Genomic DNA, 15,263 nt, shown 5'->3' with positions numbered 1-15,263 from the left:
ATCCTGCAGTCCCAGGATCGAGTCCCGCATTGGGCTCCCTGCATAGAGCCTGCTTCTCCCTTTGCCTATGTCTCTGCCCCCGCCCCCCCCCTCTCTCTCTCTCTGTGCGTCTCTCATGAATAAATAAAAATAAAATCTTAAAAAAAAAAGGTATAAGCACTCCTATGTTTAATGAGGGCTCTTCTTGCTGCCATCACCCTGACAATCCAAATCAGATCCACTCATTTGTTTCCCTAGTATCTGGCTCATAATTTATCTGTATGTATTATCACATCATTACACTTAGTGTACACCTCCCGCAATAGACTATAAGCCACTTTATGGTAGAAACCATGTCTGTTTTATATTTAGTTAGGTCATTAGCAGCAGTTAATGAATACCTTTGAATAAATAAAAGATAACTTTTGTCTTCAAATACCTTCAAGGGAGATAAATTCCCCCAGTTTGAAAAGCACTGGAATAGAATTTGTAGAAGGAAAGCAATACTAAGCAATCACATCATTAGTTTCACTTTTGTCTCTGAGATATATTGTAGGTTCTACAAATAAATACAGTCTAGTTAGCAAAAACTGAATATATGCATCCCACAATTAGTATAAACTTCCATTAACGATAGGCATTAACTCTCTATGAAAGTAATTGGTTGGATGCATACATAGCTGGCTAGAGGACACATGGACAAAGAAGAGAATAATTGCCACGCGTTGAGTATAAAATTTATTATGTATTACACTAAGATGTTGAGCTCATCTGAAATTTAGTATAACCAGTTGTGATTTTTATTGACTGCCTTTATAACTCAAGAATCTGAAACTTGACATAAACAACTTTCTGAAGCCATTCTACCAGTGAGTGGTAGACTTAAAGATTCAAACCCAGGTCCCTCTATCCCATATCAAAGAGCTTAGAGTCATAACCATTACTTAATGCCTCTATACACTGGACCCTATCCTTAAATGATAGTTCACAGGAAAGATGGAATTTGGAATGACTGCAGGCCACAGTATTCTATGCCTTTAAGTTTCTGTTTACTTTGATAAAGACAATAACACAGAGGGAGTCATGGCAGGTCTTTTGAAGGAAAGCATTGTAACAACTGTTCCAACAACCTGTGCATAAAGGAAGGCAGGAGCTGTCCCAGCTATGTCCCCAATTCTCCTGGAGTTCCAGCCATTGCCTAAACTGCATGACAGTTTGCACAAAAATGAGCCTGGAAATTTGTCTTGATTGATGTACTCATAACCTACTTCTGGGAACATGAATGAAATCATATGTCCCACCATTTAATTTATGCTTAAACTCTCATAAGTCATAGAAACAAGCTGAGACTTTGGCATAATATTGAAGAACAATGGTTCACTCTCTCACTTTGTGAAGAATTGCCTTTTCTGTTTTGGAGTGATTTTATTCTTTGGAGTAATAAAAGTGATGATGCCAATGATAATAATAGCTAATATTCATTGAACATTTATTGAATGCCAGACACTCTGCTAAGTGCTCTGAATGCACTTTCTCATGAAATCCTCCCAATCCTTTGATATAAACACTATTCTTTTTTTCTTTTTCTCTGTTTTTTTTCCTATTCATTCATTCATAAACTATAAACCTGTCTTGAGTTAGTCTGTGCCATTTGAGGATAAATGCAGCAGGATCCCTGCCCTCCAGGAGCACACTGCCTGGTGAATAGGCAGTCTTATGAGCTAATAATTTGAGTCCAGTGTGGTTAGGGTTACAGTTGATGTAGTTGAGTTATTGACCATATGGTTTCCTCAGTTGTTCCTAACATCACTTTCAGCTCTGCCCTTCTTCACAATTCTGGAGTAGGCATCCAAAATCAAGACCTATCCCTTCTGTGTGAATGTAGCCGTGCTTATGTGGCATTTCAGCTGTTTGTTTCTTCTTTCTTCCGTCTTGTACATCCCTGCCAAATCCATCTTCCCCAACCACCTTGTTAATCACATCTTCCCTTTGCACACAGAATCTAGAATATTCAGTGCCTTATCATTCCTTTAAGGGGAGAAGAAAAAAAGCCTGAGCTTCATGCTTTCAAGAACTTCCACAATCTTATCAAGATTTCCTCTTCCCACTCCCCAGTGGGAGCCTGCTCTTCCAGCACAATAATGTACTACCAAGGAAGCACTTTGTTTATTTATACCCCCTTACCATAATGTATGCCAAAATGCCAAAATAGTGCTGATATTAAGAAAGTCTGAGCTACATTAGGGCAGGGACTGTGTCATGTTCATTATTTTATCCATCTTACTAAATCAGGTAGTCCTTTGACTACAGAAAGTGCTCAAAGAACGTTTACTGAGTTGAAACCCAAATATTATCCATTGAAATGATAAACAAGGACTGCACTTGTTCAACAAGATAATGTGTATTTGCTGTATTTATTAAGCCCCTTGCTTAGCAGTACCTAAGTTCTGTTTACATGGAAAAATGCCTCAATAATAACAACAACTAATAGGACTTCTGGTCTATTTAAGGTTTATCATTGAAAGATGGGTTGATTCTCCTTTGACAGTCTCCCTTTTGCTCTGTAGCAACATGACCTGGTATAAGGGTGAAATCAAAACTCATGATTAAAGTAGTTTTAGTGATTTTAAGAACCTCTCAAAGAACGGTGAACATTCTTGAAGAAGTTGAAGATCAGATATTTTCCTGAATGTGGCACATTCATAGAGAGAATTCTCTGCCTATGTCTCTGTCTCTGTCTCTCTCTCTGTCTCTCATGAATAAATAAAAATAAAATCTTTAAAAAAAGGTATAAGCACACCTATGTTTAATGAGGGCTCTTCCTGCTGCCATCACCCTGACAATCCAAATCAGATCCACTGATCTGAACCCCAGGGTTAAAAGGGAGACTCTTTCATAATCACCACATTTAAGAAAGATTTTGTAGGTTTTGCAGCTGATATTTAATTAACTCAGTTATTCTAGGGGATAAAAAGTTGTCATAGAATTTAGGCATCTACCTCACAAGTTTCTTGTGGCTTCAAAAATTGTTCACTACTGGGGTTTTCTACTAAAACGTTAGAAGTAATAAAATCAAGCAATATCTATATAGCCCTTCAGTCTAGGAAGAAACAAGCGTCATGTTAACTGGCTCTTACCCACAATATTTTTTTAAGTTAACTTAATTTTGTAAGAAACTGGATGCTTTGTGTTTTCAAGTGTTTTGTGTTTACATGAAATTTATTTTCAACAATAATACACGAGAGAGAATTGATTCATTCACTCAGCAGTCAGTAAATGCTTTTTGAGAGTTCTGTGAATCCTGAACACAAAACTAGAATGAGTTAGGACTATTATGATGCAAACCAAGGATTCTATCATGAAGCAGGTCTGTATTTTAGTGTTAATATCCCTATGCTTCCTACCTAGGTAAGCTTGGCAAAGTGATTTAACCCCTCTGGCCTTCGGTATTTTCATCCATATAATTGGTTCGAAGTAATACCCACCTTTAGGATTGCTATGAAGATTAAGATAATACTTTTAAAGTTTCTGTCTAACACAGACACAGAGGAGGCCGTCAAAAGCTTCCATTATCATTTTTATTACTACACTGACCATTATAATTCAAGATATTTAGAATTATGTGTGTTTACATTTTTCTTATTATAAGTATCTCTGTAAGAAAAATTATAAAAGCAGTTAAGTAGCATTCATATTAGCTCACTGTATTAAATCTAATTAATCATTCCTCCTGCAATAATCTGAAGGTTTTAGGTAGCTTCCTCTAATGGGAGAAGAGGGAGCAATTTATAAATCCTCTCTGTGATTTTCTTAAAGTTATTGCAGGAAATATGAGTATATGAAAAAATTAGGAAACAAGACTGTAGCTTGACCTAGGACATGAAGTGTTATATATTAAAATAACCCATGTAATGCATAAATCAGAAGCAAAATCAGTCTAGTAGCATCTTTAGAAAAGCAACACCAGAAGAATGTACTAGTTTCTAATAAGTCAGAGGGTAATATCGAAGCATCAAACTCTGTTTAGAAGAAGCAAATGAAATATGAATTTTTAGAGATTACAGGCCAGTCTGGGGGACTTTTCTATTCTTAGAAAGCCTTTTGTTTTTCCTTGTGAGCCAGTGGACTTTTACTACCTGGAATTAAAGGTGATCTGTGGGTTTTGAGATGCCTTCTTTTTCGTATTGTCTACATTCTCATTTAGAAGATATGAACGCCTAAGAGAAAGAGAAACTGCTTTGTTACCTCGCAACAAAGTAGGTCAGCTCTGAGAGGGCAGAGAGCAGCCTAAAGAAGAAGGAACAGGGTCCTTCCGAAGGAAGTAAAGATGCTAAAGCTGACCTTACTGGCAGTTGTTCATTATTTGTGTGCTTCTGGGAAAAAAAAAGTCACAAACGCTAAATGGAAGACTTTTGGGAAAGGCAGTTTCCCCTCAGAGCTAAGATCAGAGGGTTTCCATTTGTGGTGTCGATTCAGGGCAGCAATAGTGAGATATTAGGAGGGATTTTAGGGGACAAGTGTGGGAAATGCCACCAGCCTTTTGCTGACTGAGTACTAGCCGAAAGGAAGCTTCAGATTGTAGGCTCTCAATAAACGCTGCCAAGTCCTGACTTTTATCTCATGTTACCGGAAACCTTGCAATTTATTTTTGTTCCCTTTTGACACTACATGTGTCTTTGCTGCCAAAATACACGCGTCTCTTATTTACTGTTGTCACTTGTTAATTCACATAAATGAGGTCTCTTTTACCTGTGAATGGAATCTTGCCCTATTCCACATCCTTGTACAGAGCCCTGCCACTGAAAGGGAAGACATTCTTGGGGCACCTGGGTGGCTCAGTCAGTTAAGTGTCAGACTTTTGGTTTAGGCTCAGATCATGGTCTCATAGGTTATGAGATCAAGCTCCGCATCAGGTTCCACGCTCAGCAGGGTCTGCTTGAGATTCTCTCCCACTGTCCCTCCCCCCATTTGCACTTGCTCTAGCTCTCTCTCTCTCTCAAATAAATAAATAAATCCTAAAAAGAAAAGAAAAACACTCTTAGCTCTCATAGTCATTTTGTACCCTACAGAGGATTTGCGTCTTCTGTTACTACTCCCTGTTTTGCCAAAATATCACATTATCTTGCATACGGATAGGCTATTTACAAGATTTTACTTCCTATACTTGTGTGCTATATTCCAATGAAGATACATTTTATGTCGTTCAGTCTGGTCCACACATAAGGTATGAATCAAACAGAGGCAAAATTACCCTTGAAAAATTCCTTAAATTGGCTGAATAATAGAGTAGACATGATTTTGCATATAAAATCAAATCTTTGCGATTCATACACTGGATTCCAAAGGAGGGAAAGTCCAAAGTAAGGGTAGTATAGAAAGAGGAAATCTTGAATGCAGGCAGATGGCTGGATGTTTAAACCATTCTGCTTTTAAGTTAGTAAGCTAATCCTTTTATGAAATGCCTAATTCCTGATGAGTGGAGAATTTCAATGTGCTCCTGCTTCATTGGTGGGGGGCAGTATTAATCCATTTCATTTTAATATGAATCTTCTCTGATGTTAACAGATATCATCTGACCTCTTTGTCATTGTGAAGAGGAAGCATTATGATGGGAATTCTTCTTTGGGAGGTGAAGAGCTGGTAATTATCAATAGAACTAAGGTTCCAGTCCAGTATGAAAATAGCCAATTGAAAAGTGCTGTAAAGAAACACTGGTAGACATTTTGAGAATTTTGGATGGCAGAAATAATTCTTCACTCATTAAGGAATTAAAGAATATGTGGAGCTTCTTGATTTGTGCAGAAAGTGCGTCCAGTCATTTTGTTTATAAAATCTTAATATCAAAACAAAACCCAAAACAAATGTGTGCTATAAACACATCCACTAAATTCACTGCCAGCTTCCTATTGTGCTCATCTTTGATATTACCCTGAAAAGTAGGGCTTTTCTTTTTTTTATCAGAGGCTTAACTTTCAAAAGTTTCACCCACATCATATAAACATCATATAAACATCAAAAGGAAACCCAACCCATATCACATACCTTTGATTGTAAACAGATACTTTTATTTATTATTACTCATGGTTTTTATTTTACAGGTTTTGTTTATACATTCAGTCACTTTGGTTTTCTTCTCAAAGCACTATAGTGGGGGATAAACCCTAATGCTGGGTACATAAACTGGCTTGTCTGAAGGAATAGCTCTGTCATTCTGAAAAGCAGTTAACACTTTTGTCTCCTTCACTGAAAAGAAATAGTACAGGTCATGGGTTTGTGAAAACTAACACAAAAGTTCCCCCAAAAAGTATGTCTCCCCACTCCATATGTTTTCATCCTTTATCATATGAGGAGATTTTTGACAAAATGTTACTTGATCAAAACAGTCTGCATAAAATTTTATTTGTGATGTAAAACTGGTACATGAAAATATTACTCTTCTTCATAGAGAATTCTTAGCCAGTCATAGAAAGTTAAAGAGAAGCTAGCGGGCTTCGGAGAAAATTGACACTTCGGGAGGGTCACAACCCCCATGCCCAAGTTGCTTGGATGAATGCAAACAAATTTGTTTCCTGTTTTCGTGCAGCTTCCATAGTGATTGGTAAATGGTGGTGTGAGATGGAGCCTTGTCTAGAAGGAGAAGAATGTAAGACACTACCCGATAATTCCGGATGGATGTGCGCTACGGGCAATAAAATTAAGACCACAAGAGTAAGTTTATTACTTTCAAATGTCTCATGCACGTGACCAACTGTACTGTTTGCCTTTGTGTTCTACAAACAGCCCCCAGAGAAACTTTGAACAGGAGATAAGAAAGCCTTTTTCCTGACAGAAAACATTCTTAACCACTCATATCCATGTCCATCCATCAACAAGAAGTTAGAGATTGAACTTGACTTTTCCATACTGGCCAGTTCATCGTTTCTGTGACTGGCTCATAAATAAAGCTAGGTTGCCATGGCCAAAGGGAAGAGGAACAGTAATTATTCAAATAATTCCAGCCAACAACAATGGCTTTCAAAATAGATTATAAAATAAGGGTCTTGCCTAATTCATCCACATGGTTTTCTGAAAAGGACTGTATTTAATACAAATAATTTAAAGAATTATTTGATGATCTTTTAAAGAAGTGAAAGGTTTTGGTGATGTGGATTGTCGTTCCTTGGTTTCTGTGGTAAAATAATGAGTTATCTTCAAAATATATAACAACCTGCATATTGAGGCCATCCAACCCATCAGAATTGATGTTGAAATACTGCAACAGGTTGGAGAGGACTGGCTAGGCCACCATTGACCTAGTAGATACTAAACAATAGGAAAGTGTAGAAGTTCTAAAGGGGGCATGGTGGAAGGGTTGCTCAGAGCACTCAAGACAGTATTTATTCAAATATACTATAAAACTATGTCAATATTTGAACAACTAGTATGGTTACACATATGTATATCATGCAACTGTGAGCCCTATTATGCATGTTTGTATTTTAGTGCATTGACTGTTGTTGAAAGCTAGCTCGACCAGTTATAAATTCCAACATGTTGAACTTGTAGCCTTCCACAAGGGTGACTCAAATTTAAAAGAGCATCTCTGATTCCCACCCCTGTATGAGTCTTAAGATGATCTTTCTTCTCAGCATTATCTTCTTTAGTAATAAAATTGGTACTTGCAGCCTTGTGATGCAGAAAACATGATACCTTATAAAAACATATTTCATATATAAATAAGTGGAGACTCTTTGTATATCAAATTTAGTTGCCCACATTGCCCACAATAAGGTCAATTGACCTTATTGACCACAATAAGTGGTAAATGGCTCTACCTCCTTGGCTCAAGGCCAGGAGAGGTTCCTCAACATCTTAGCTTGTTAACATGAATTTTCATGCACCTGAGATGCTCAGCATGATTGTCATATTTCAATTCAAAGAAACACCCTCAGAAGATATTATTCAATAATGAACCCAGCTCATGCCATTTACCTCCAGAAACCATCGTCATTAACTGATGGTGAGTGGATTTCATGTTTCCCTTTGCTTATATTTTGTCTGAAATTAATTTTAACAAGCAGTACTGAAGATGCCCTCACAAGTCAGTTTTAAGCTACTCTGAATCATAGCTAGTATGATTGAAATTCAATCACCCTTATTTCAAGCAGGTTGCTGATATACTTTCTGCCAAATCTCCATTTCCTCTTCCAAATGATAACTGATCTCCCTTATTGAATGTAAGTCCTGCTCTTATGGTTCCTCCAGACCTGAAACTCAGTAAAGAACAATAACACAAGTCAAATTATTTCAGGATTTGAATATCTGAAATTCCAAGGGTACCAACTGGGAAACTCTTTGGAAGACAGAATGTAAATAAACAAAACACAGAAAATGTTAATGCTATTTTTTATGACTGTGTAACTTCCTTTGATTTGGTCTCTATAGAGTATATTTTAAAACATGTTGTAAATACTTCCTAGACATTTTCTGTCCTCGTGGAAGTACAGCACAGATCTGATCACAGTAATAGAGGTTGGAACACACTGAGTTTGCTACTGTCCTGGGTGGGCTGAATTCAACAAGACAGTTGAGTATACAAGAGAAATAAATCGCCCATGCGGTTGGTTTGAAAGCAGAGGATGTACCTGTTCTGATGTGTGTATCCATTTCAAGGGCGGAAATAAGAGATTGCTCTACAGCCATGTGAGCAACACATCACTCAACTAATAAATCTCAACTCTGTCTTTAGAGAAGAAAAAAGGAAACACTAAAAAAGCTGCACGTTTTACACCTTGAGAAGACTCAGACACTACTACTGACTTACATTTTCTCCTCACTTTCTTACAAAGAAATTCACAGTGAAACACACACTTAAGTGAGAGCTAAGTCCCACTGATACATACAGGAGCTTCCATTCTGTATAAATGGCATGCTAATATCAATCCTTATGTAATATCCTCCAAAATAGGTTTTATATTAATTTTTCTAGTATGCTCTATGTGTTTTTCCCTATCAGAGTATAAATACGTCTACATACTTCAAATATTGCCTCTGGCAGTTTAACTTTTAACACAGTTTAATAGACAGATGTACTTTAATTTTGAGTTATAGGTTTTCATTGTTCTGTTCTTATCTAGGAGGTAATCCTTAAGGTAAAAAGTTCGAGTTCTTAAGGAAAAGGAAAAATAAAGAAAATCATCTCTTTGGTTTTCATGTATAAGACTGATTTATGAAGCGTGCTCTCAGAAAAAAAAAAAACAACAACATAAAAGAAAAAAAATACTTAGATTGTTAGTGACAACTGAGAGTTTCCTTCATCCTGCTAATTTTTTAAAGTGATTCTAATATGAAGAGATTTGCAAAATAGTCTTGAGGTATCATTTTTCCTTATATAGGTTTTTTTTCCCCAAAACCTTGCTATTATGCATTACTTCCTAAATAATCATCCCGAGTCAAAATTCTCAGCAGTCTGTGAAATGTAGATAAACAAAAGATATTTCAAAGTGTGATCTAATTCAAAGTTTCATGATGCTCATTTTTTAAGAAGGGTAGAGAATAGAAATTCATTGCTTCATTTAAAGGACCAGACACCACAGAATGGGAACGAGTCAGGGTAACAGGCCAGTCTGAAAGAAAACCTTGGGAAAATTAGATCTAGGTGACAATATGACCTACAGAAGGAAGGAGAAAAGATAAGTAGAATCAGGCACAGGCTTCCCTTTCAGGAGATTAGAGAAAATAAATCTTAGGAAAAGAGAAAGCTTCCTGTATGTCATTTTACAGAGAAAAAAATAGTCACCCTTGAGAAATTTTCCAAACCCAGCATGGGGAACAAGAAAGCCGGTGATAGAAATCCTCCTGGGAGAAGCCTGGCACATTTGGGTGAAGTCTCATGGCTAAACTTTAACCCTATTCCTGCTTGACCATTGCTTCAGTTATTCCATTAAACTACTGTCTTGGCAGTCTGTGGCAAGACTCACCAATCCAGATTTCGACAGGAAAACTTTTCCTATGGTTTTAGAAACCTATTGGTTTATTTCTTTTCTTTAAACTTATTTATCCAAAATATAAGTTTGAAAGTTGGGGATGGTATTGGGAAATTGGCTCTGTAGACTCTGGATTTGCCAATCTCCATAATCAGGTAAGCTAACTCCCTATAGTAAATATTACACTTAATATATACGAAATACTAATGTATAATATGGCATAATATGTATTTGAAAAAAAGAAAGTTGGGGACACTATATCCAAAGCATTTGGGAATACTCTGTGTATTCAGGAATGATGCCTTTATTTAGAAAGACAGACCTCTCCCTGGAGAAAATACGTGTTTGACAGTACTGTAATAATTCACATGTAAAAAGTGAACATTCATTGTTTGGGAACATAATGAGGAAGGGAATAAAGTGAGGAGAAAACCAAAGTCAATTGGAAGGAAAAATCAGCAGGTTAAAATAGTAGAACGTTATCTGGTATAATACCTGGGGACATATCAAGCAACTTTGGATCTCCTTCAACTCAATATGTTAGTGTCTTTTGGACTAATGAGAAAATGAACAGTTAGATTTATACAACATAGAGTCAAGTTCCCTTCCCTAAAAGGGCAAATTAGCAAGCTTTAGACTGCATACCTAACTAAAATGGCTATCTTGTCAAGTTGATATTTCATGCAAATCCACTATGGTCATTTGTCCACACCCTCTGGGGCCCATCCTCCTAATGGTGACTCTGAACTTGCATATCTCCATCCATCTCATGGATGATGACTGATTCTCATCAGTCAATGTTTTTTATATTGTGAGGGGTAAAGTACTAGCTTTGACATATCCCAACTTTATCACTCAGCATTCCACCAGGTCTGAAGTGTTACGAAAGCCTTTACAATCCTGATTTCCAGACTACTTTGCATGAACTACCTTTTAGAGAGAAGGGTAGGAAGATGGAGCCAGGTTAGTGGGTGCAGGGGAGATGGATTTGGAAGTTGCAGGAGGAAAATAAATCGATTTATGCTGTCACAATTGCCCCTGGGTTAGAGTGAACTCATTCATTTCTTTAACCCATAAATATATTTAAGCCTCTTCCATTTAAAGTTAGGGTATTAAAGTTTGGTGGATGTGATAGTAAATAGGACTGAACTCCTGTTCTTCCATGAAGGATAGGGCCTAAGGTTGGGGATGTGAAGGGGTGAGAATGGCAAGTCAATAGAGACGAAAGAAAGGCAGTTACAATTCAGTTTTCTGAATGTCACTTTCCCCGCCTTTTGGTGAGAAGACAATGGAAACAGGAGGTGACAAACACTACTGGAATGTAGAAAACCAAAGTTTGGAAGAATCTGTTAATTCATATGGAGATGATAAAAAAATAAATGTGTGAAGATTTCTCACACATGCTGCCCCTGGCACAACCAACTTTTGAAATCAAACTTTTACTACTGTTCCTACCCAACCTTGAAAACTTTTCATGGACTCCACCCCTGGACTCAGGACACTCAATTCCTGAGACTATATATGATGAAGAAAAATACCTAAGTCCTAGAACTCTAAAGTAGAACCTTCAACTCTATTACAATCATCATTTCTGCCCCAAACCGGTGACTCTCCTTTTTAACATTAGAGTCTTTGGGACCATATTCAAATATATTAAATGGCATCAATAATGGTGGGAGCATGCTCTTGGTTGCCCTTGAGTACTGTGTCATTGAGAGGAAGAGTTCCTCACCCAGAAAAGGTCTCCTATGTTCCTAAGAAAATGAGTTCTAACCTTGGCAGTGACTTTACCTTATGCCACCCCTCTACATGTTACAGCAGGCCAACTTGACAAGGTCACAGAATGACCCACCCAGTTCAAATTCAAATCAAACAGACACAGGACTAACTACATAATCTAAAGAGCCCAGTGCAAAAATGAAAACAGAGGCCTCTTGTTCAAAAATCAGTAATAATTTCAAGACTGCAATAGCGAGTTATTAAGTGAAGTGTAGGGCCCTTCTCAGCACAGGGCTCTGTGTAACTGCATAGGTCACATACCCATGAAGCCAGCCATGGTTATTCGTTGCTCCAAGAGTCTATCTCCTCAGCTGTGGCAAAATAAATGTAAGGAATTGATAAAAATATGATGGCCTGTCAGTGTGCCCTTTGATCATCATTTGAGAACTACGGCTCTAGACTAACATTTTTGGCTAAAGATCACTTGAAAGTAGCAACATACTAAAAATTCAAGATGTCTTCGTTTTCTGCCTATTCACCTTTCTTTGTGCCTTCATTTTGTTCTTTCTCCCTGAAATTTCTTTCTTTCTTTGGTTTCAGATTCACCCAAGAACCTAATGGAGCATTTGTTATAGTAGCAAAGGAAAACCACCTCTGCGGAAAATACATTTTAAGAATTTAAAACATCTTACACATTACAAGCCAAATGGATTTCTTATTTGCACTTTGACTGGTTACCAGATAATCACAGTGCTTTTACTGTGTGTCACGAAGTACCCGATAGTGAGAAGACCTGTGCTTTTGGCAACACCATGGAAAGTGGGTTTAAAAAATAGGGTTTTCTCAACGAAAATTTTTGGGATTATGAAGAATGATCAACTATCTTCTAATTTGGATCTATAGTTACTTTGTACCATTTTAAATATATGTATATATATAATATTTTGAAATATTATATATTCTCTTCAAGAAATGAACAATACCACAGTTTGAGGCGGCTGGTGTACCTCTTTGAGTTTGGATGTTTTGTTTTGTTTTGTCGCGATTTCCTTTTTTTATTGGCAAGGAAGAAGACATGTGCCCTTTTGAAATTTCAACATGGCACTCACACTGGAAGGTCAGCTACAGGTGGACTCCTGGAATCTGAGGCATCATAACAATACTGAATCAAGAGCTTCCTTCTGTTACTACTAGATGGCCCAAGGAAGAACATCGTCCTGTTTTATTGCTTTCTACCCTGTGCAATATTAGCATGCAAGCCTGGCTTACATAACCATACTTTATATTCAATTGATATATAATAACCATTCTAACCTCTTCCAGGAAAGTATTTTTAGAACTACTAGCTTTTCCACAGATAAGACAATGAGGATTCTTGAGGGAGCTACTCCACCATGCTATTAAGACTCTGGCAAAATTATGGTATAATATGGATCCCTGTATTAATAAGTTCTGTAAATACAATGTCTTAAGGCTTTGTATAGCTGTCCTAGACTGCAGAAATGTCCTCTGATTAAATCCAAAGTCTGGCATCATTAAGTACATAGTGCTGTAGCAACAAGTCTTATCATGGCACCTCTTTCTATGTTTGATTTGCTTTTTCCAAGAGTATTCAGATCTCTTCTGGTGAGACAGGAAGACCATTAAAGCAGTTAGGTTTCAGAATGATCTATGTGACCAAATGCTAGACAGCCCTATTAAAGTGGTAAACAACTTCTTTCTAAACCTACTTGTCCTATTTATTTGCCATTTATTTTTTGAGTTAGTTTTATCCAAATCCAGAGAACACTTAGAGATTTGTAGTCAGCCAGAATTTTTTCCATGAGGTCTTTGCTGCCATCACAACCAATATTTCTAATCATAGTATTTTGAAAATCAGAGATTCATTTCTATAACTCCTGTGTTCTTAGCCTTCAAGATGAAATGTCAAATCCCATTATTGGGCTTCTGTACTGGTCATTTGGATGATACACATGGGGCTCACTTCCCCCCCCAAAAAAGAGATTTTTATCCATCTTCTCTTTTTAAAATTTATTCTGATGATGATTATAGAAAGGAAGTATCTCTTTATTATCTACCTGGGGTAGTATAATAGTACTATAAATTCCTGTTACCTAACCTGTCATATTGCAAGTATATCTATTTTTTCTCCAAAGCTTTCTCTCTGGAATATATGTTGTTAGGGCCTCTTATTAGATCACCAGCACAATTGGTCCCCTAGTGTGGATTTTTAAAGTTAAACCTCAGGTAAAATCCAGAGGTTCCTTCATGTCTACCAACATAGCTCGAAGTCTGATTGAATATGTAAATAGTCTAATCAGATAGATTGATTCTGTACCTTGAACGCCTATAAAAGCATCCAGAAACGGACATGGAATCCTAATTGCAAAATCTAGGCTTTCCAAATACTTTCACAAATATTTGCCAGTAGATAACCATAAAATTCATACAAACAAATCAGAATCTCTTGAATTTATGGTCCATATTCATGTACTAAGTAATATATTAGCAATTGACTTTCACCTGTAAACTTCAGAGTAAAACCTGAGGTCATAAATGCAAAGAATTATCTGGAACACTACTTCCCAAAACGGGGAGGAAAAAAAAAAAAACCTCCGTAATCAAATATATCGAGGAAAAGATTTTAAATAAAATAAAAAAGAAGTATTTACTGAGAAAATTTTCAGAGCCTTTAATACACCAAAAGTGATGTTCAAGAAAGACTAAAGCATGGGTTGCCAAGTAAAGAGCTTCCAGAATTCAGACATGTACGATGGTTACTTGACTCATGGATGGTACATCCTTGGCTAATGAAAAGCTACAAGGAATTATTTCTGTGAGATATATTCACTGCCCTGTCACATCTTTGATTTTTTTCAACAGAACCAGAAATCTGAATTTTTATATAAAATCTCCTAACACTTTTAAATAATATTAACTAATATGAGATGTTTGCCATTAAAAACTCTACAAGCATTATTATTGCTTTCCCTTGGAAAGACGTAGAACAGAGAAAGGAGGGAAAAGACCACATCAGAATCAGGCAACTATCCAATAAAACTGCAAATATTTGTAAATGTCATCAAATTCAATTTGGATTTATCATGCTCTTTCTACAAATATGTGAACCATCAAGTTGTATTTAAACTGGACCCACCCCAGTTAGGGGGACTCGGTAGCTACCCCATGCCTACATCTATTTGTTGTTTAAAAATTTTTATCATGTATTGCTGGTAATAAAGAGCTCAGTGTGGTATAACTAATAATGATTTTGAGCTTGTACATCAAGTATGGTAAATAATGTTGTAGCATAACTAGAGCAAATGGAAAGGGTTTCATCCAGAACCTGTCTCTTGGTAAGAAGGAAAACAGGACTCATTTTGTAAGACAGATTTTTGAGTTAGGTAAAGCTTATTTGTTGGCTTTTTTTTTTTTTTTCTTTTTTGCGTGATTAGATTTATCTGTTAATGGATTTGGCAAGCACAGTGAGAAGTTTTACTACTAGGCTTTTTTCCATTATGAAATGATGAAGAATGTTTTCACCAACACACAATTCAACATCTTTTTCTGCTTAAATCCAATGTAACTTTCACAAAGCAA

At 36.7% G+C, this 15,263-nt stretch overlaps 1 protein-coding gene across 2 annotated transcripts in view; it reads left to right on the top strand.

Moving 5' to 3' along the window:
- The window catches only part of TAFA1 (TAFA chemokine like family member 1), a 488,942-nt gene extending 474,595 nt beyond the window's left edge, over positions 1-14,347 (top strand). For both annotated transcript variants that reach the window (XM_077858121.1, XM_077858120.1), the window contains exons 4-5: positions 6,563-6,687; positions 12,264-14,347. In XM_077858121.1, coding sequence (XP_077714247.1) covers positions 6,563-6,687; positions 12,264-12,281 — 143 coding nt within the window. In that variant the 3' untranslated portion in view covers positions 12,282-14,347. The remainder of the gene's footprint in view (positions 1-6,562; positions 6,688-12,263) is intronic.
- Positions 14,348-15,263: the final 916 nt, after the last annotated feature.

Source organism: Canis aureus, chromosome 19, assembly GCF_053574225.1.
Source record: "Canis aureus isolate CA01 chromosome 19, VMU_Caureus_v.1.0, whole genome shotgun sequence".
NCBI lineage: Eukaryota > Metazoa > Chordata > Mammalia > Carnivora > Canidae > Canis > Canis aureus.
The sequence above is the reverse complement of the archived record's forward strand: the minus strand, read 5'-3'. Positions and strand labels throughout refer to the sequence as shown.